The sequence below is a fragment of the Myxine glutinosa genome, chromosome 8, assembly GCF_964187855.1.
Source record: "Myxine glutinosa chromosome 8, kmMyxGlut1.1, whole genome shotgun sequence".
NCBI classification, from domain to species: Eukaryota; Metazoa; Chordata; class Myxini; order Myxiniformes; family Myxinidae; genus Myxine; species Myxine glutinosa.
In genome coordinates, this window is record NC_136268.1 from 68821572 (window position 1) to 68843884 (window position 22313).

Sequence of the window (22313 nt, forward strand, 5' to 3'; positions counted from 1 at the left end):
TCTACACCTTGATTGGAGTCCACCTGTGGTAAATTCAATTGATTGGACATGATTTGGAAAGGCACACACCTGTCTATATCAGGTCTCACAGCTGACAATGCATATCAGAGCAAAAACCAAGCCATGAGGTCGAAAGAACTGCCTGTGGAGCTCAGAGACAGGATTGTGTCGAGGCACAGATCTGGGGAAGCCTACAAAAAAAATTCTGCTGCATTAAAGGTTCCCAAGAGCACAGTGGCCTCCATAATTCTTTAATGGAAGAAGTTTGGAACAACCAGGACTCTTCCTAGAGCTGGCCGCCCGGCGAAACTGAGCAATCGAGGGAGAAGGGCCTTGGTAAGAGAGGTGACCAATAACCTGATGGTCACTCTGGCTGAGCTCCAGAGATCCTGCGTGGAGATGGGAGAAACTTCCAGAAGGACAACCATCACTGCAACACTCCACCGATCTGGGCTTTATGGCAGAGTGGCCAGACGGAAGCCTCTCCTCAGTGAAAGAAACATTAAAGCCCACAGAATCTTGTTTCTCACAGTCTTTAGGTGCTTTTTTGCAAAATCCAAGCGGGCTTTCATTTCAAAAAAGGGGTGAATTAACGGGGGTAGAAAAGATCAAGGTTTTAGATGGGGGGAGATAAGAGATGGTGGTGAACAGCCGTTTTTGAAGACCTGGAGGCAGGAGTGGGATTGAAGAGTGTGAGGGAGTTTGTTCCAGAGGCAGGAGAAAAGAGGAATGAAGGAGTGAAGGTGAGCAGAGAGTCTTGATTTTGGCAGTTTAACCATAAGAGGGTTGCAGGCAGATCTTGTGCGACCTGTAGGAATATTTGGGGGACAGAGCCCAGACAGAGCTGGGGGGGCAAGGCCAGAGAGGAGTCGGTAGAAGACAGAAAGACCACCAATCTGCCTGCGGTGAGTGAGTGAAAGGCCTTTGGAGTTAGCTTCATCGCGGGAGATTCCAATGATTCTGAAGAATCATTTAGAATCTTTAGGCTTTCGGGCAAACGGTCAATTACATGTCAAGTCGGCCTTTATGCTTCTTATCGAGGATTACGTAATCAGACCCACCCCCCCCCCCCCCCCCCCACCCCACTAAAATTAAAATTAGCAAAAGGGCGGATGAGGAGATTGGGTACCAACGTCTATGTGGTTTTTGATGAAACTTAAAATTGTCACTGCCGATATGTTATCAATGACAGCAACGTCTACCATTCAAGAAATGAACCTGTAAGCTTTGGAATAACAGCTACAATAAATAGGTGAGAGGACTAGAGTTTGTTAGCTCCCATGTTTGGCCATCTGGATAAACAGTGATATTTATAAACAACATTGAATCACTTTGTAACTTGCCTTGCAGTGCAGTGCCAAGTTCTTTGGGTGCCCTTCAAAAGCTCTTGCTACTACTTTTCTCGAGATAAGCAGACGTGGAACAACGCAAAGAACACGTGCAGCGACCGGCATTCAACACTGGTCATCATCACAACCAATGTGGAGCAGGCAGGTTTCCTTTTTCCTTGAAATATGTATTGCAGCATCACTTACAAAACTGTTCTTTAAAGAGTTTTTATCAGCATGCCGATGATGATGATGACGATGATGATGATGATGATGATGATGATGATGATGATGATGATGATGATGATCACAGTAATCGTTATTACTTTATTACTTGTAAAATCGAAGATTTTTCAAGCATATTGGTCGATTCCGTTTGTGGTTCCGTCTGTCTGTCTCTGTCTGTCTGTTTGTTACTTGCAAAATCGAAGATTTTTCAAGCATATTGGTCGGTTCAGTTTGTGGTTCCGTCTGTCTGTCTCTGTCTGTCTGTTTGTTACTTGCAAAATCGAAGATTTTTCAAGCATATTGGTCGGTTCCGTTTGTGGTTCCGTCTGTCTGTCTCTGTCTGTCTGTTTGTTACTTGCAAAATCGAAGATTTTTCAAGTATATTGGTCGGTTCCGTTTGTGGTTCTCTGTCTGTCTGTCTGTCTGTTTGTCTGTTTTTCACCGGCCTACAGGTCACAATTCTAAACCGATCGTCACGACACTTCACCAAGTTGTATAAGTCGTCCCAATTGAGAAGCTTATTGATTTTGAGGTCAAAGGTCAAAGGTCATCTGGAGGTCAAATTTCTAAAATCGGCATTTTAAATCCGATTGACTTGAAAATTGAATAGCATTTGTATATCAAGTCAATAAATTGGGAAATGAACTATTTTTGAGATCAAAAGGTCATATTTTAAAAATCATCAATTTTCATCTAAAAAGCCATCAAAAAAGCCATTCAATTGTCAACCGATTGACTTAAAAATTGAACAGCATTTGCATATCGAGTCACTAAACTGGGAAAATCACTTTTTGAGGTCAAAAGGTCAAAGGTCAACTCAAGGTCAAATTTTTCCAATCAATTTTCATCGAAAAAGCCATCAATTCTCAACCGATTGACTTGAAAATTGAACAGCATTTGCATATCGAGTCACTAAATTGTGAAACATACTATATTTTTTAGGTAAAAAGGTCAAATGTCACCTCAAGGTCAAACTTCCAAAATCATCACTTTTTATCTGAAAAAAAACCGTCAATTTTCATCAAATTGACTTGAAAATTGAACAGCATTTGCACATTAAGTCACTAAATAGGGAAACCAACTATTTTTGAGGTCAAAAGGTCAAAGGTCAACTCAAGGTGAACCTTCCAAAATCATCATTTTCATCTGAAAAATCGTCAATTTTCTTCCTATTGACCTGAGCTTTGATCAAGATTGTCAATTTTAATCTTGATGAAATGGACAATTTGCTGTATCAATGGAATTTTTTTTCTTGGGGACGGGGGACGGGGGGGGGGGGGAGGGGGCGTATTTTGCAAGTATCATGCTCCGCATGACGTCTTCTCGTTTGTTTGTTTGTCACCGGCCTACAGGTCACAATTTTCAACCGATCTTCACGACATTGCACCAAGTGGTAGAGTTGGTCAATAGCAAGAAGCCTATTGTTTATGGGGTCAAAAGGTCAAAATAGGCCAACCAACTTTGCTAAATTTCTAAAATCCTCAATTTTCATCCAATTGACCTGAAATTTGAAGAGGACGTGCATATGTGGTCACTTAATTCAACCACCAAGTATATTTGAGGTCAACATATGCCAAAAGGTCAACATAGGCCAAAAGGTCAACATAGGCCAGATTTCTAAAATCCTCAATTTTCATCCAATTGACTTGAAATTTGAACACGAATTGCATATCTGGTCAATGTATTCAACCACCAAGTATTTTTGAGGTCAACATTGGCCAAAAGGTCAACATAGGCCAGATTTCTAAATTCCTCAATTTTCATCCGATTGACTTGAAATTTGAAGAGGACTTGCATATCTGGTCACTGATGACCACCAAGTATATTTGAGGTCAATATAGGCCAAAAGGTCAACATATGCCAAATTTCTAAAATCCTCAATTTTCATCCGATTGACTTGAAATTTGAAGAGAATTTGCATATCTGGTCACTCCAATTCAACCACCAAGTACTTTTGCGGTCAACATAGGCCAAAAGGTCAACATAGGCCAGATTTCTAAAATCACCAATTTTCATTTGATTGACTTGAAATTCTAAGAGGATTTACATATATGGTCACTGAATTCAACCACAAACTATTTTTGAGGTCAACATAGGCCAAGTTTTTAAAATCCTCAATTTTCATCCGATTGACTTGAAAATTGAACAGCATTTGCACATTGAGTCACTAAATAGGAAAACTAACTTTTTGAGGTCAAAAGGTCAAATGTCAACTCCAGGTCAACCTTACAAAATCATCATTTTTCATCTGAAAAATCGTCACTTTTCTTCCTGTTGACCCGAGCTTTGATCAAGAATGTCAATTTTAATCTTGATGAAATGGACAATTTGCTGTATCAATGGAATTTTTTTTCTTGGGGGTGGGGGGCGGATTTTGCAAGTATCGTGCTCTGCATGATGTCTTCTTGTTTATTTATTAATGTGCAGTCTGTGGCTGCTTGGCTGCATCATCATCTGGGGGCATGGCTGTGCCGCTGATGCAGTGTCCCCTTATTACCAGTCAGCTGGTACGTACTGATTTTGCCAACCTCGAAAGGATAAGAGGCTGATTCGACCCACCTGGTGTTAATTCAACAGCATGACAGGGCTTCAACTCAGGCCCCTAGGATTTTAAGCCACCTTATAACCATTAAGCCAATACCAGGCTTTGTTATTACTTAATTCTTCTGCACCTTTAATCACGACTTTATAATTTTTTATTTTTCAATTAAATTAGAAGGTTTTGGGGCAGCACTGTCTTCATATACATTATTAATTCCCACATCTCCAGTTTCCCTGAGTGCATTGAGTGATCAAATTGTGTTACGGTTGTCGAAACATTGAGAAAAACATTTTTGAAAAACTTCTTTTAAAAGTCACAACAAAGTGATGTTTCACTTACCTAAACTGTTTTTATGCGTTAAATAGCCGTCCACATGCTAAGCAGGCAAAATGGCGGACTTTTTGACAAAACCTCTTTCACCTCATGTGCTCCATCCACTCCATTGTCCAAATCTCCTTTCCCTGAACTACCCTTCCTTACCCCACGCACGCGAAGCAAAGAATGGGGATGAGCAATTGGTTCACTTTGTCTGTCTGTCTGTCTGTTTCTGTAAATCTCATACTCTTACGATGTCTCTCCGAAAAGACCGACTGGACAACCCTCCCATCTACTTTCTCAACAATCCTCTTCAAGAAGTTCTGTCACTCAAGCTTTTGGGTCTCACTATCTGCTATGATCTTTCCTGGGAAAACCACATTTCCAAGCTGGCCTCCAAAGCCAGTCGCTGACTGGGCAGTGGGCATCATCCTTGGCACACCTGAGCTCCTCACCACATACAAACTTTCAACCGCAGCTTTATGGAGTACTGCTCTCCCCTCTGGGCTGGTGCTCCTGTCTCACACCTCGATCGGCTTCACGCTGTAGAAAACAAAGCTTTAAGAATCATTGGAATCTCCCGCGACGAAACTGATTCTGAAGGCCATTCTCTCTTTCACCACAGGCAGGTTGGTGGGCTTTCTGTCTTATACCGACACCTCTCCAGCCTTGCTCCCAGTGCTCTGTCTATGCTCCTCCCCACCCCCCCCCCCCCAACCCAAATATTCCTCCATGTCGCACAAGATCTGCCAGCAACCCTCGTCTGGTGAAATTGCCGAAATCAAGACTCTCTATTCACCTTCACTCTTTCATTCCCCTTTTCTCCTGCCTCTGGAACAAACTCCCTCACTCCCTTCAATCCCACTCCTCCCTCCAGGTCTTTAAAACAGCTGTTCACCACCATCTCGTATCTTCCCCCATCCAAAACCTTGATCTTTTCTACCCCCGTTAATTCACCCCAGATCCACTTTTTTGAAATACCAACTTCCTTCCTGGAAGTCCTAGCAGTGTCCATGTGTTTTAGTTTTATACCCCAACTCCCCCAAACCCCTTTCCCATGCCTCCTCCCGCAAGCCCTCTCCCTCCCACAGATCTTCCGATGTCCCTGTTCTCTACTGTTGTACTTGTGTGCTTCCCTCTCTCTCTCCCCATCTTGTCTCCCGCTCCCTTTATTGTATGTTTTGTGTGTCCGTTTTTTTTTTTTGTGATTAACGTTAGCTCTTACACGAGCCTCGATCTTGTATACAAAAAAAAAGTCTGTCTGTCTGTCTGCAAACGTCAATTTATAATTGAGGAGCAATTTCATTTTATTTGAATGTTATATTTTGAACATGAAACGGAACACAATTCAGAAAACGAATCTGTAGTTTAATAGTACTTTGGCTCTGAATTTGTTCCAATTGTGCGTGCACAGAGAAGAGTGAGAATTATTTTTAGTCTGTCAGCGTGCCTGCCTGTCTGTTTGAATTGAAAAGTATTGAATTTAATTGAAAAATTTAAAATTGTTCCAAACAGGAAACTTACTGTTTTTAAGGATGCCATAAAGGATTCAAACAACAGGCACGAATAACAAATGTAACGTGTTAAATAAGGTGGTGTAAAAGACGCTGCCTCAATGGCGGTAAACTTCTGATAAAAATTTTTTTCTACAACCTTTAAAATCTTTATTTTATTTATGTTGAATGATATACTTGAGCACTGTAGAACACAAATTGCCTTATTGGCACTTTCAAAACCCTTCAGTTAAGCAGTACTTGGACCAAATATGATGGTATTTTAAGACCCCACCCATGTCCTTTTTTCTTCAGACTGCGTGGGTTAAAGTATTCTATGAACTCCTTCGTTTTTTGATGTTTAAAGGGTGCTCAAGAAAAGATTAGAGGGGTAAGTTATAAAGGAATAGGATTAGAACAGCTCATAACCTAATAAAGAAGCTCTGGCATTAACATGGCCCTTCTCCCTTGAATAATGAATGTAAAGAGCCATATATCAAGGCCGCCTTGCTCCCACTTCAAACATTATGTCATGCTAAATACAACTCTGCGGGTTAGTCTGCAGATATCAGGGACTATTTACATACTACCTACACAGGACAGGTTGGGGAAAGACAAAGGAAATTGAGGGAAGAAAAATGAGAAAAGGAGGAGAAGGGTAGAGGAGAGAGGAAAAACCGTATGGTGGAAGAGTTGAGAACAAAAGAAGAGCGAAGACGGAATTGAGGTTGGGAGAAGATAGGAGATAGGTTAAGGGCTGTTACATTAGGGAAATAAGTCCTCATATAACAACATGTCATGTATTGTGTGAGGTGTGCACTACAGGACATATTGGAGAGGAAAGCGTGAAAAATTCCTCCTGCTTTACAGCGATAGTCTATAGTACGTCTAGTATGTAGACCTTTACTATAGTACTATAATAAGTTGGATTGAGTATAATAAGTATAATAAGTTTGAGGATTACAGCCATAAAAGCACAAATTAGCGTTCTAGGGTTATTCATGGGGTTTTGAGAGGTGCCAAGCACACGTGAAAATCTGCATTGGCCTTGCCTCTCTCGGCACAAAGTTTGTTTGGCTCGGTCGGACTCCAGGCCCTGACTACAGAGTGCTTGTTCGCGTGTGCACATGCCAGGTTGTAAGATCCCTTCTCTTATTACGATGGACGATTGGAAGCTTGTTTTCCTAATCTGTCAGAGGATTATTTTTTCTTTTCGCATATTTTTGCTCTGGAATATCTCTGTGCGACAACTGGCGGGGTGTCATCGTTTGCTTGCCTTTCTCTTTATTGAATTCTCTATTGTTGAGCTGGAGACTACAAACTCTAAGTGGTGAATCAAATGAAAGCTGAAACACAAGTCACTCACACACATGCTGACACATCCTTGACACAACACAGGATTTGACTTCAGACAAACACATCCGGTGAGCTTGGGGGAAGTGACGTAAGGTTCTGAGGCAGACTGGGTACCAGCAACACCATCGTTATGGCATTGCTTTTCTCTCAACACTCAGCAGGTTAAATGAGAATTTTCTTACCTCCAAGGATGCCAAATCAAGGGAAGCATTCTCAGCTTCTACTGGACAAAATCGGCTGCAAATTTCAGAAGTAAATTATTTGTACGTCGAGGTAATATGTTTCAAATTTCAGCAACGTCCGTTTCCACATTCTTAAGTTTTATTAACGAAAACCCTCAAATCTATACATTGAAACTAGCTGAAACTTTGAATATACATCGGCCAATACTTCTAATTAATGGCTTTTGAAACAAATTTCACCTAATAGGGGTGAACCCCAAAAAGTTGGACATGGAAAAATTTCGACTCCGGTAGTAATCACTATTGAATGAAGTTGCGCGCTGAGAGAATGAAACAGGCACAAAAAGTATGGCGGCAAAAAAAATTATTTGTTCAGGATTGGATTGATACCGTATTTCACTATGAGCAATGGGAGAGATTATTTACAGTATCGGGCGGGACTCCCATGCAGACCTCGGGAAATAGGTTGGTTTATAATTGGTGTAATTAAATTGATGTATTTGATGTCTCCATGTATTTTTTTCATTCGTCGTTGTGATGGCCACTTTTTATGGCCACTGAGAAAGTGAAGGACATTTTTGGGGAAAATGTCAGAGCATAGAAAAGGCCCTTTTATATGGTATGTGCTATGTGGCAAACTATAGAAAACAAGGGCCATTCCATAGCATGTAGAAAATACCAAACATTACACAAGAAGGGACATTCCATGGTTTGTGAAAAATGGCAGACAATAAAAAATAAGGGGCATTCAAAAAATCTCATGTGCATGCTGTACTACCCATGTGTTCTTAGGAGGAACCAAGTAATGCTGTAGAAAAGTTCAAATGAAGGGGAGCCCTACATATATATCGGTTAAAACCCATCAGTACGTAAGGTTTTTCTATGTAAATTGAAAACAAAAATACATAAGATAATCTGCATGTGTGTGATTAATTTGTTTACAAAAATAATAAAGCTAGTGTGTACTATGTACCAACCAATTGCAGACATGTTGCTTGTGATGGATTCTTCGGGACAAGCGTTGGACAGCGCGATGCGTGTACACATTATAGGCAACAATTGGATTAGATGAAAGAATTGTACACGTGTGCAGTGCAGCCTATTTTACCAGTCCCTTTGGGACCATAACTGCACATTACATAAACTTGCAAGTGTTGACATTGCAGACATATTGGACAAATGCTATATGTACTTGATGAATACTGATGATTAATTAGAGATGATGGATGAATTGTATATGTACACCTACTTCTGCAATAGAATAGAAAACTAATATTATGTATGGCATTTGAATTTTTACAGAAAAATGAAGGACCGTGAAGCGGGTCCCCTCCTTTCCAGTCATTCCAGCACATTCTAACACTTATATCTGATTCATTTTAACGTTCATAATCTCTTTATTTTTCAGACTATCTTAGGCCCCACTGGCCTAGGCAATTCTGAGCCACTTTATCATCTAATGCTACATTTCTTGACATGGCACTGCCAGGATATATTAAAATTTCAAAACAGCCAGTAATGTATCTCTATGCAGGTTTTGAAAATTGGCATGGGATGATCGTTACATAATTTGTTCTTCAGGCAATCCATGTAGCACTCTTGGGCACAGGTGAGAAATGATCCATTGTCATCTGGAGTCCTTTCTGGATGTGAGACATGAGTATGCAATTATCTGCAGAAATCAGTTTCTTTCACAAGCATTTTAAATAGCTTTGTTGAAGCTTTCAGCAACTTTAGGTTAAAATAGCTTGTTGTTACATTCAAATCTCGAAGTAAATACCATAATCAATGCCTTCAAAAGCCTCTGTGAAAATAGATTTGAAAATCCTACTGAACTGAGAAGCCAGAACACACCCCTGTTATATATTATTGGTAACATAGAAGGGAGCATATGTGTCACCATTCTCCATGACTTGGGAATATGACCTCATGTGATGCTTATATGTCTGGTGTACCACAACCCTTTCTGAATCCACACGAGCTCGCCAGGAGGATTATTTACACCAGGGGTCCAGGAATTTCAAAGATGGGGGTGTCTGGGTATATATATATTATATATATATACACACACGAGTATATAGATATATCGCATGGTGCACTGTGATTCCATGAGCAGTTAGCACACTTTTGTCAGTACCATTGTATCCTTAGACACCATTCCATGGATTTGGCGAGTAGTAGCACAAAATTTGCACTTGGCAAGCTCATGAAAGCTTTAGCTGTTTCATTTTCGGAGGGGCTATCATCAGAACCATAATGGCTAGGTTTCTTGTGGAGATTATAAATATTACTTCATACTAAACGGTAGACTGCTGGTTTAGGTCACTCTTGAAATAGTCATCCCAGAGGTTCAAAATTATCCTTATCAGTCAGGAGACTTTTGGAAATAGAATTGAGAAATTGTCTGAAGCCATTTGTTTTTGGGCCATGTACAGACTTTACGTTATCATAAATATTCTTCGCATATTTTTGGAGTTGCCTGTCCTTTACACTCCACCAAGACATGCATGCTGTGGAGCATGGTGTCAAACAACTCATCTAAGATTGGAGAAGGCCTCTCATTTTGATAGGAAATATTTGGCATTTGAACAGAAAATGGAAATACCCCATTGTATTAAACGGTTAATGGCCGAAAGAGTAAATGTTCATTTCCCGATTAATATATATATATATATATATATACAGACTTGGCATTTAATATGGAATATTTTTTTGTGGGGGTGAACTTACGTTTCAAGATGACTTAGAACCAAAAGTTCATTGGAATTATGTTGAAATTATTCAAGATTTTGTTAATGTGACCTTTAAAAGAAACAAAAACCACATTTGACATTTCGAAGCAAATAAATTGATCCTTGAAAGTAATGTAAACTGATATCGAACTCAATTCACGGACAGTACTGTGTTAAACTTCTGTACGTTTTCCAGAAGTATCTCTTTATTTTGCACATTAGCCAAAAACAATTTCAACAAAAACAAAAGCTAAATCATGACTGGGATTACGGACAGTAAAATTACAGTTCAGTACTTCGTGTAACCCCCACGAGCATTCAGGAGAGCACGTACACGTCGAGGCATGCTGTTCACGAGATTTGCCAAGGTTTGGACAGGAATCGCTTGCCATGCAGTGACAATAGCCTGCTGCAATTCACGCAAAGAGGTGGGCTGCTGGTCCAAGTTGTCGATTTGACGCGTTAATTCTGCCCACAAGTTCTCTATCGGATTCATATCCGGGGACATGGCAGGCCACTCCATATGCTCTACACCATGGTCAGCAAGAAAGTGTTGGATCATGCGAGCACGATGAGGCCATGTATTGTCATCTTGGAAGACAAAGTTTCCTCGAAAGGCTGCACGAGCAAATGCAAGCAATGTTTCTTCCAGAATGACCCTGTACTTGAACTGGTTCAGGTTTCCATTCAGAACAACCACGTCAGTTTTGCCCCCTGCATGAAAAGCAGCCCAAACGGTCACCCCACCACCTCCAGCTTGGACTCTTGGCACTATACAATCTTCGTTGTGGGCTTCATGCACTTGTCTGCACACTCGGATGCGGCCATCTTCACGATAGACCAGAAATCTAGACTCGTCACTGAAGGTCACGTGATTCCAGTGTCCTGGCTGCCATTGACGGTGCTCTCTGGCCCACTGCAATCGGCGCTAGCTGTGTTGTCTGGTCAGGCGTGGCTTTCTCAGGGGACGCCTGGCACGATAGCCTGCTTGAACCAGTCGTTGGTTGTCGAGCCTTCTGGATACAGGCACATTTGTCAGTTGCTGCCACTCAGCCCAAAGCCGATTAGCTGACTTGGTACGGTCATTGCAGACTAACCGGTGCAGCTGGCGATCATCTCTCCTTGTGGTTCTGCGTGGACGTCCTGGCCTCGGTATTGGAGTAGGGACACCCCTCTGAGCATTTCGTTTCAGGATCTTTGACACCTGACCTTGAGTGATGCCATACTGCCGAGCAATAGCACGCTGTTTCATGCCAGAATTTCGTAAAGCTACCACTCCATGATAAACAGCATTGTCAAGTGACGGACCATCTCCAGAGGAAGCGGCAATAACTTTTGTAGACGTGCAGCAGTTGTTTTCCACTAATACAGAACGCAACAACCCTTATATACCCGATTGTTAAGCCAATCGTCAAATGTACCTGTCCTTACATTTTGTCACGCTACCTGTGATATAATCCTGTTATTGACTTCTTGCTGCGAAAGACAATCAGTGACATGGTTCTTTCAACAAAGACATCACCGAAGGGTAAAATAAACTCACCAGATTGATATACTGAGTTCAGAAAGTAAACCCAAGTCAAGAAAAAAAAAATCCATATTAAATGCCAAGTCTGTGTGTATATATATATATATATATATATATACATATATATATATATATATATATATATATATATATATATATATATATATATATATATATATATATATATATATATATATATATATATTGTTGTGGATATGAGGATTGTGTTTTTATTATTGAGTTTTTTTATTGTATAGTAAATTGTTGTAAAATATCGCCCTCCTTGCTCCAGTTATGTATAAAGGTCAAAGTGCGTCCCGTAATTAGTTCATAAACACCACACGTTAGCCAATCATAGATTTCCCCCCTTGTTGGTAGTTTATTTCCTTATTCTATGTAGGTTAAGGCTGTGTCTTCCACTAATTGAAATACTCCATTGCACCAAGTGAAATAGGTAGATTCCCTTCCAATCCCCCTTTCGTCAATTGCCAACTGCATCCCCTTTTGCCAACTCCATTGCCAACCGCATTTGGGCGGTTTTCTTCATCCCAAGACTCCATTAGTCACGAGGTAATCTCGGAGCCGAAGGTGGGAGGAGTCGGCCCAGCGCCGGGAACAAGGCGTGGCCTTGCCAACGCCTCCCCTAAGGGCGGGGTCGGTGAGCCCTCGCGACCAATCGGGGCAGAGGTGAGCTCACCGATGGGCGTGTCCGGGAGGCGGGCGGCTTGATCGCCAGAGGCGATATAAAAACCACGCGCGGAAGCCTTTGAGGAGGCGCGTCAGAACGTTGGTTGGTGGTTGATGGCGGAAAGAGAGTTGGTTGCCAAAGAGAGTGGGAGAAGTAAAGAGAAGTGAGGCGAAGTGAGGCGGAGTGAGGCAGAGTGAAGCCAAGAAAGACAGCAAGCCTTGTGAGGGTTGAGTTGAGGAGGAGCACAAAAAGGGACACCAAGAGTTTGCGTCGACGCCACCGAGGGTTTCCCGCCAAGAACGCGAGGAGTCGGAGCTGTCACCTCCAGCCCTGCCGTTTGCACGGACCTGACCCTTCCTCCCCCTCCAGCCATCCTCCTCCTGCCATTCCTGTCATCATCCCCCGTGTAAGTGTGCTCGTAGTCTGTCTTTTGTCTTGTCCCTGGGTATAAGTAAGCTTGTATAAGTTAATATTTGCACTGTGTCACCTGCTTTTTCCATTTTCCCTGTATATAACCTTGACTGCTCCTTTTGCTTAGTGTGTGTAGATAATAAATCGTGTTACTCTTCTTTACGTCTTCTTCTTCTTCCTCTTTACATTCGGTCGCTTTAGAGGTTTCCATATTGAATATCTGTGGCGCGATTTTGGCCAACGTTCGGGAATCGGGTTAGTCAGGGTAACTGTTAGGGCCGCGGGGCTATCCGCTCGGCAAACCAACATCTTATCCGCGGTCCGTAACAATTGGTGTCAGGAGTGGGATCGGACCCGAAGCGCGCTTAACGCGCTCAAAATTACGAGCTGCCGAAATTTGTTTTGTTTTAAAAAACCCCAATTTTGAAATCGCGCCATGGCTAGTCAAGGCGATCGGATGCCGGTGGGGGAACTAGAGGAGGGGTTAGGGGTAACCCAGGATCAGAGGGAAGAAATGGAGGAGGGCAATGAGGAGGTGGTTGAGGAGGTTTCAGGCGCGCAAAATGGCGCTCTCGCGCACGAGGTTACGGGCGCGCAAAATGGCGCCTCGCACATGGCTACGGCGACCGCGCCCGCGACCGTAGCAGCGCCGCCGATGGATTGGGGCCTATTCATGCTGCAAATGCGGGCCCTCATGGAAGAGAACAGGGGGCTGGGAGACCAAATTGGAGCAATGAGGGATGAAGCGAGGGCTGATAGTGAGCGAATAAGGGACGAAGTGAGGGCTGATAGTGAGCGATTAGAGGGCCAAATGGGAGCAATGAGGGATGAAACGAGGAGTACCGGTGAGGGGTTAGACAAGAAATTTGAGGGGTTAGACAAGAAATTTGAGGGGTTAGACAAGAAATTTGAGGGGTTAGACAATGGGATAGAAGGGGTGAAACATGGGTTAACGGGGGTGGAAAATAGAATGGCTGCCCAGGAGAATCAGATTCGAGGGGGTGAAAAATGGGTTAAGGGGGCTAGAAGATAGGATGGAAGGCAAATTGCGGGAAGTAGGGGAGCAATCCGCCCGGTAAATCAAACGGGTGGGGAACCAGATAGAGGAGGTGAAAATCGGGGTTAGAAGGTAAATTGGATGCTCAGAGAGATGAATTGGGACAGATGAGGGTGGCATCTACTAAGGAGATGGAGGAGATGAAGGAGGAGATACGACGAGGTGTAAGCGAGGAGGTCTCGGGGGTACGCGAGGAGGTAAAGCGAGGTGAAAAGCGTATGGAGAAAGAGGTGAGGAATAATACGGCTAGGTTACAGGGGGGAATAGAGGGTCTGACGAGGGGAGTAGAACAGCTGACAGTGGGACAAAAGGAACTCGTAGACCAAGTGGAAAAGAACACTGCAATAATCGGGGGGTTAAAAGCGACACAAAAAGACATTAAAAATGAATTAATAGCGACACAGAAGGAATGTCAGATGGTACATGAGGGGTTGATGAAGAAGTTGGAAGAGGTGACAGAAGTAATGGAGACGAAGGACCGAGAGGTGAGGACGCACATAGAAACGGTTAAAGTGGTGTTAGAGGAAGAGATAGAGGGGGGCGCACCGGGAGATGAAGGAGGTAAAGGAAAAATTAGAGGAGGTGGAAGAAGGGGTGAGTGAAATTAAGAAGAGACGAAGGGAAACTAAAAAGGAGATAAGGGAGGAAGTGATGGAGTATGTGCAAGGTCTGTGTTCAAATCATGATGATGTGCTTGTAGTGAAATTATACCGAAGGTGAACCCAGGGTGTGCTCGCTTCAAAAGGGGCGTCTATAAGACCCGGGACAACCGGGGCGCACGAACACTCCAGCGGCACTCACTGTGACATAGTCCTGTAGTTTGAATGGTATGTACGCCCCTATATGCTGCGCTAATTGTTTTCTCTATTGGTATCGGCCATTGCCCATGAAATACTCTGATTCTAATGTCTGTTGCATGAATGTATTTTTACAGGATGTTACTTCAGATCTAAATGATATTAAACCTACGCAAGGGTCAAGTCGTGTCTGAGCTTGATTTTCACGACATTTAATATTGTTACGGCCCGCGGATAAGATGTTGTGTTTGCCGAGCGGAGGCCCCGCGGTCGTACAGTTTCCCCGATTCACCCGATCCCCGAACGTTGGCCAGATCGCGCCACAGATATTCAATATGGAAAACTCTAAAGCGACCGAATGTAAAGAGGAAGAAGAAGACGTACAGAAGAGTAACAGGATTTATTATTTACACACACAAGCAAAAGGAGCAGTCACAGTTATTTACAGGGAACATGGAAAAAACAGGTGACACAGTGAAAATACTAGCTTATACAAACTTAATTAAATACCCAGGACAGAACAAACAGAACAAACTCACGCGAATGGGGAATGGAGGCAGGAATGATTGGCTGGACCAGGAGGAAGGTTCAGCTCGGACCACAAGCTGGAAGGCTTTGCAGGGCGCACAGCAAACCGGGCCTCGTCAGGCTGGGAGCGAGCAGGGTGACGTCGTGCACTTCTCTCAAGGCCTCCCCGCGCTTCTCTTTACTCCTTCCGCACTTCTCTCTGAAGCTCGTCTCTTTGCAGAACTCAGAACTCATCTCTTTGGGGAGCGTCCCGCGGCGGGTTATATAGGCCCCGCCCCTCAACCTTCGCGAACCTCCTCGATCGCTCTTCCTCCGCCCTCTCAAACCAAACCCCTCGTGCTTGGTTGGTTGTTCGGGGCTGGCTCACTCCTCCCCTCTATGACGAGGTGGAGACACGCCCTTCTTCTCCGAGCCTCCCTCGTGGCGAATGGAGTCGCGGAGGGAACAGTTGGCAATTGCGGTTTTTGGGAATGGGAATGAAAGGGGATCTATCTATTTCACTTGGTGCAATGGAGTGTCATTTTAATGGAAGACAAGGCCTTACCCTGATACACATAATAAAGATATAACTATCGAACAGGGGTATTCTATGATTGGCTGACGTGTATGCTTTATGGAATTAACTACCGGAACGCCCTTTGATCTTTACACAACACTGGAGGCAGGAGGGGCCAGAATCAAGCAATATTACACAACAATTTACCATACAATACAACACAATATAAAAAACACAATCCTCATTTCCGCAACACTGCACCCTCCTCCTCTTAGGCACGTCCCAGGCCTATAACTTTAATTTAGTGTGACACGTAGGTGTAGTTCCCTCTACTTTTAACCTGACCCTGAGTGTGACAGTTTTAAAACATAAATAAATATGTCCCGCTGCTCCATTGCACCCTACCTAACAGACTCACCCCCACAGCTAACCGAATTGCGGAATGGTCTTCAAACTATACATTGACGGTGGGGAGCATTATTTACAATTGACGCTACTTTTATTTACAAAACGCAACCCAGGACCTGTGATTGGTCTTTCTGGGGGGGAGACAGTCTGCTCTGCATCAATGTACCATGAAAGCACCCAAAATGCACCAACACACCCTCAAGCACCAATCGGTGCACAGTCATCATTGTTCATGAATAAAAATAAATCAACAACCCCTAACCCTGCAGGTGGTCTCTTGCTCTTCGGCTCCCTCTGCTGGCTTTTACTATTTTCCAGTTGTTGTCATCTTCCTTTGCTGGCGGCCTATTTGCAATAAAATGCACCTAACGTGTCCGTTTTTATTTTATTTATGGCCCACAGGGGGCCAACTAGTGTGGTTCACCTGTGGGGCATCGGTGCCCTGTGATCAAGGTCCGCCAGCAAGATTTCGGGCCTTCATGGCCGGTTCCAGCAGAGGGGCCATGCCCCAACCCATGGGGTCCATAAGTGGTGCTCGGCCACAGACATGTGGTCCATAATGTGGTGCATCGATGCAGACAGCTGGTTCTGGGAGTTCCGGGCACACAATGGCGGACTCACGCACGCTCCCCTCGGTGCCCAGTGGCGCACAGGTCATGTGGGAGACAAAAGGGGGACAAGACAGATGAGCGAGGGGTAAGGTCACAAGGGTACACATCAATAAGGCAATGCAAGGTGAAGTGCGTACGGAGAGCGAAGTGAGAAAGCTCGTCCCTCCCGTACGTCACCCCCCCCTGTCACCTACACTACCCTTGCCCTTACCCCATATTTACAAAATCTACACATTTACAAATTCGTCACTACTGTCACGTCTTCCCCTTATTTCCCCTATACCAAATTCGTTCCCACAATCCCTCTTTCCAAAATTTGCCATCACCCAATTCATCATCAATCCTCATAAGGAGGCAGAGATGGAACATCAAGCACAATGTCACACCCACGTCATGATGCGTCTCACATTCCAAACATTTGCATCAAAAATATTAAAACAACCTGGCATGGTGTGGAGGTACGTCATCCCAGGTGAGTGGATGCAGATGGTGCGAGGAGACTTCCATCCTAACTACTTTCTAAATGACATTAACACACTTTACACTACCCGGGGTCTTTCCCTGCCAATCCATTGGCCAACTTACACTATGGGTTCTAAAAACCAATTCCCATTGACCAAACTGTGGTGCTTCTCAATTTGGGGTCTCACTCCCCCGATTCATCTCCCGGTGCCCTTGCACAATTTCTGGGCTGAGACGTGTAGCTCTCCCAGCAGGTCTACCCACCTGCACACCTCCACCACTGCAGTTGCCACCCGAGCTTACCTAGCTCCTCACCTCACCTATCTAACTGGGGAAGGCCCCTCCTGGCTCTGTCACCCCACTCGGTGCCCTCTGGCACTGGGCTACCCGGGTCCGTCCTCCGGATCCTCAGGCCCCATTCACAACAACTCTACCGGCTCCCAGAGCCCACCTGCGGCCTCACCTGGCCGACATCCTCACAGTGGTGGAGTGCCCAAACCAACTACACACACTAACAGGCTACACGCCCAGCCATTTCCACAACACTAATGCACCATCCAAACACCATTCTTTCACCTCACACCACAGATGCCAATATCCAACCACAATTTACCTATACCCTCTACCTAACACTTGCACTACCCGCCCCGGGTATTCGTGATGGGGGTCCATCCTTCCCCCATTCACACCTTCGCACCATCCACTCCACTCCATAGTTTCCACCATACTCACTCCACGACCATCCATTCCAATACTCCATATATTCCATACCATTTATTCCATACAACCATTCTCCATTCACCTGTAGTTGCACACCTGTGCAATCTTATCTGGTGCCACCTGCACCCTCCTTCCTTCCTGGACCATTTGGTCAGCACAATACTCATCACCTTCTCTCACTCATACACTGTTCCACACAGCTGTTCAGTTGCACACCTGTGCAATCACACCTGTTCACCATACACACGGCATCATCTAATCTACCTGGTGCCCTGCTAACTTAGTGCTCCCCGTCTTCCCTTTATACTAAGCACATACCACGTCATTATCATCCACACTAATTTACCTGCGTCCCCACTACAGGTATCCTTGTCACTAACTAATCTTAACGTTACCTATTGTCATCTTCTAGGTCCCTATCATTTTATCCTAACCGTCCCGGGCTAGTTTTCACTGCCATAAACCCCATAAGACTAGTGCTCCTTTGCCCCCGCTGTGAGGGATGACAGAGTTGCCATCCCACCACATCGGGTATCTTCCACTACCAATTTTGCACACCAAATTTCAACCAATCAAAAATTTGCCAATCATCAGCTAATCACCACTCTGCCAATCCTTTGCCAATCATCAAATTTTGTTTTTCTAATTTCGGGTCAAAAACACTATCATCATCATCACAGTCTGCTTTATCTGAGCCTCGGTGCGTCATGACATCATTAAACTCGGCTTCGCAAAGCCGAGCAATGAATTCGGGTGGTTTGGTCGCCTGTAGTTGGATCCGTCCGGCATTCACGACTCTGGGGAGGAGGCATGCTCGGGCCGAGGTTCCACGCATCATCGCGGCTCGGTACCTTGCGGTCCCGAGCCCGAAGACTGAGGCTCGCCCGGTCGGAACCCTGTCCCCGTGAGGGGGCACCGGTCCGCTTCCTCCCACTCGCCCTTGACCCAGACCGGTCGACTCGCCCGACAAGGCCCGGACTCGACCGTGCGGGGCGGGGCCAAGCCCGAATCGGCAACGACGCTTCAAAGAGAAGCGACGCAGCATCGATCCGCGCCTGGCCCTGCATCCAACAAAGCACACCGCGCCCCGAGTGCTCGCATCGGCTATCCATCGCTCTAACCGCTAACCCGGTTACCGTCGATGCTTCACCTGCATGCTCACACGCATACGCTACCCCTTTCACCCTCACAAAACCCGGCGTTCCAACGCCGTCCGTCCATTCCACCAACGCACTCCCTGTTACACACCACACCTCTCGCGCACACTCACCGTTCGCACACTCTTTTAACACACCTCGCGCACCGTCTTGCGCACTCTCCCTTGGTACGTACTCCGTACCACTCACCATGGGCGTGCACTCTGGCATCCACCCATTAACGCGCTCACATGGGCTCTCCCACACCCGCGCCATGACCAACTCAGGTGTGCTTCCTCGCACACCCTCAACCATTCCAAGCGTGCATTCTCGCACCCGCTCCACCACCAACTTACTCTCCGGGTCACTCTCACCCTCGCACGTACACTCCGTATCGCTCTCACTCCCTGTGTCACACTCCGTACACCCCGACGTGCATTCTCGCTCGCACTCAGTATCACACTCGCGCTTCGTAACACGCTCACCCCTTGACGCACACTTTTTTTTCACACGCGTGCCATTTCCACTCACACGGGACCCTTTACCAACGTCCGGGTGCCATATCGATCCCAATCGCGTGACTATTCTCTTCGCGCCAAACCCCCTTCTACAAAATCTACCCGCACAATATACAGCACGACTCACCTGGGGGATCCTTTTCTCCACGCGCACCTGCAAACTCTTTATTTGGTTAGTGAGCACATAATCATGATTTGAGCAGGGACTTTGTACATATTCCATCTTTTCCTCCCGCCGCGAGTGGTTTTCTAAGTCCCCGGTCTCTTCAATTTCAATGCCCACTTCCACTTTTTCTTTACTCACCTCGACGACCGTTGGCTTTAATAAAATTCCCTCTACCTCAACGGTCGCCGGCTTTTCCAAACCCCGTGTCGCGATTTCTACCCCCGTCATTGTACCCGCGCTTTTCTCCGCTTCGTTCAACCAGTGCTTCTCGACCCGCGTTACCTCGTCGTGCACCCCTGGGACCCTTTTGCCCAACCTGCGGTCTCTGTCCCTCTCCGCTTCCCTTACCTTATATGCGACTCTGTCCCTCGCCATTTCTTCCCTATCGGCCCTCATTCCGTCCCTCATTTTGTCCATAAGGGCCCCGATTTGTAGCAACAAAAGGTTCGAATCCAACGGCGGCGCTGCTACGGTCGCGGGCGCGGTCCCCGCAGCCATGTGCGAGGCGCCATTTTGCGCGCCCGTAGCCTCGTGCGTGAGAGCGCCATTTTGCGCACCTGACACCTCCTCAACCACATTGCCAATGTTCTCCTCCTCATTGCCCTCCTCCACATACATTTCCCCGAGGTCCTGGGTCGATTCTACCCCGTCTATCTCTCCCACCGACATCCCGTCGCCTTGACCAGCCCATGGCGCGATTTCAAAATTCGGGTTTTTCTTTAAAAACAAAACAATTTCCAGCAGCTCGTAATTTTGAGCGCGTTAAGCGTGCTTCGGGTCCGACCCCGCTCCCGACACCAATTGTTACGGCCCGCGGATAAGATGTTGTGTTTGCCGAGCGGAGGCCCCGCGGTCGTACAGTTTCCCCGATTCACCCGATCCCTGAACGTTGGCCAGATCGCGCCACAGATATTCAATATGGAAAACTCTAAAGCGACCGAATGTAAAGAGGAAGAAGAAGACGTACAGAAGAGTAACGGGATTTATTATTTACACACACAAGCAAAAGGAGCAGTCACGGTTATTTACAGGGAACATGGAAAAAACAGGTGACACAGTGAAAATACTAGCTTATACAAACTTAATTAAATACCCAGGACAGAACAAACAGAACAAACTCACGCGAATGAGGAATGGAGGCAGGAACGATTGGCTGGACCAGGAGGAAGGTTCAGCTCAGACCACAAGCTGGAAGGCTTTGCAGGGCGCACAGCAAACCGGGCCTCGTCAGGCTGGGAGCGAGCAGGGTGACGTCGTGCACTTCTCTCAAGGCTTCCCCGAGCTTCTCTTTACTCCTTCCGCACTTCTCTCTGAAGATACACATCATGAGATGTTAGGACTTGATTTCCTTAAGCGGCATGGACGTTTGGAAATAGACTTCGGTGGGCCGGACACACTTGCTGTGTGCGCCCTCGCTCAAATGGACGTGGAGCCTCTCTCGCTGTTCCCCAACCTGACCACTGATTGTACCCCTGTAGCCGTCAAATCGCGGCGCTACTCTCGCGCAGACGCGCAATTCATTGCGGAATAAATGGCCCAGCTCTTAAAGGACGGTATTATAGAACCCAGTAGGTCACCGTGGCGGGCCCAAGTCTTAGTGGTGCGAAGTGAGGCCCACCGCCGGCGCATGGTAATCGACTATTCGCAGACGATTAATCGTTTTACACAGCTGGATGCCTACCCCTTACCGGGGATGGACGCCCTGGTATGCCAGGTGGCCCTGTATTCCGTTTATAGCACTCTCGATCTGCGTAGTGCGTATCATCAGGTCCCCATCTCTAGGGCTGATCGCGTCTTTACAGCCTTTGAATCGGGTCAGCGGTTGTACCAGTTCACTCGACTCCCCTTTGGGGTAACTAACGGAGTCGCTTGCTTTCAGAGGGCTATGGATGACCTCGTTGCGAAGGAGAACTTGACCGATGTCTTTGTCTATCTGGACAATCTTATGGTTTGTGGGTATGACCAGGAGCATCACGACGCTAATCTGAAGCGCTTCCTCGAGGTCGCGTGGAAATATCGCCTAACCATGAATGAGGCTAAGTGTCGTTACTCTCTACGCATGGTAGATCTTTTGGGGTACACCGTGACCCATGGCTCTGTCTCTCCGGATAAGGAGCGTCTACGCCCTTTGCTCGATATGGCTCCGCCGAGCGATCGGGCTTCGCTGAAACGCGCTCTTGGGCTGTTCGCCCATTATTCAAAGTGGGTGCAAAATTTCTCCGTGAAGGTCCGCCCCCTCGTGGCCTGCGACACGTTCCCCATGGGCCCGGCCGCCATGGCGGCCTTCGAGGGCCTTAAAGCCGACATCGCTGGCGCCGCTGTCGCGACGATTGACGAGAGTGCCTCTTTCGTTTTGGAGAGTGATGCCTCAGATCATGCGATAGCGGCGACTCTCTCCCAAGGGGGATGCCCTGTGGCTTTCTTCTCGCGGACTCTCACCTCCGCCGAGCGGAGGCATTCGTCTGTCGAAAAGGAAGCGTACGCGATCGTCGAATCAATTTGGCGATGGCGGCCGTACCTGCTTGGGCGGTGTTTCCAAATCGTCACGGACCAACAAAGCGTTGCATTTATGTATGACACCTTACATGCTCAGCGCATTAAGAATGAGAAA

At 45.8% G+C, this 22313-nt stretch overlaps 1 protein-coding gene across 1 annotated transcript in view; it reads left to right on the forward strand.

Moving 5' to 3' along the window:
• Nucleotides 1-22313, forward strand: part of LOC137413546 (uncharacterized) — an 82173-nt gene that overhangs the window by 44853 nt on the left and 15007 nt on the right. The window contains exon 7 of the mRNA XM_078783370.1: nt 1351-1490. Within this exon, the coding sequence (XP_078639496.1) occupies nt 1351-1490 (140 nt within the window). The remainder of the gene's footprint in view (nt 1-1350; nt 1491-22313) is intronic.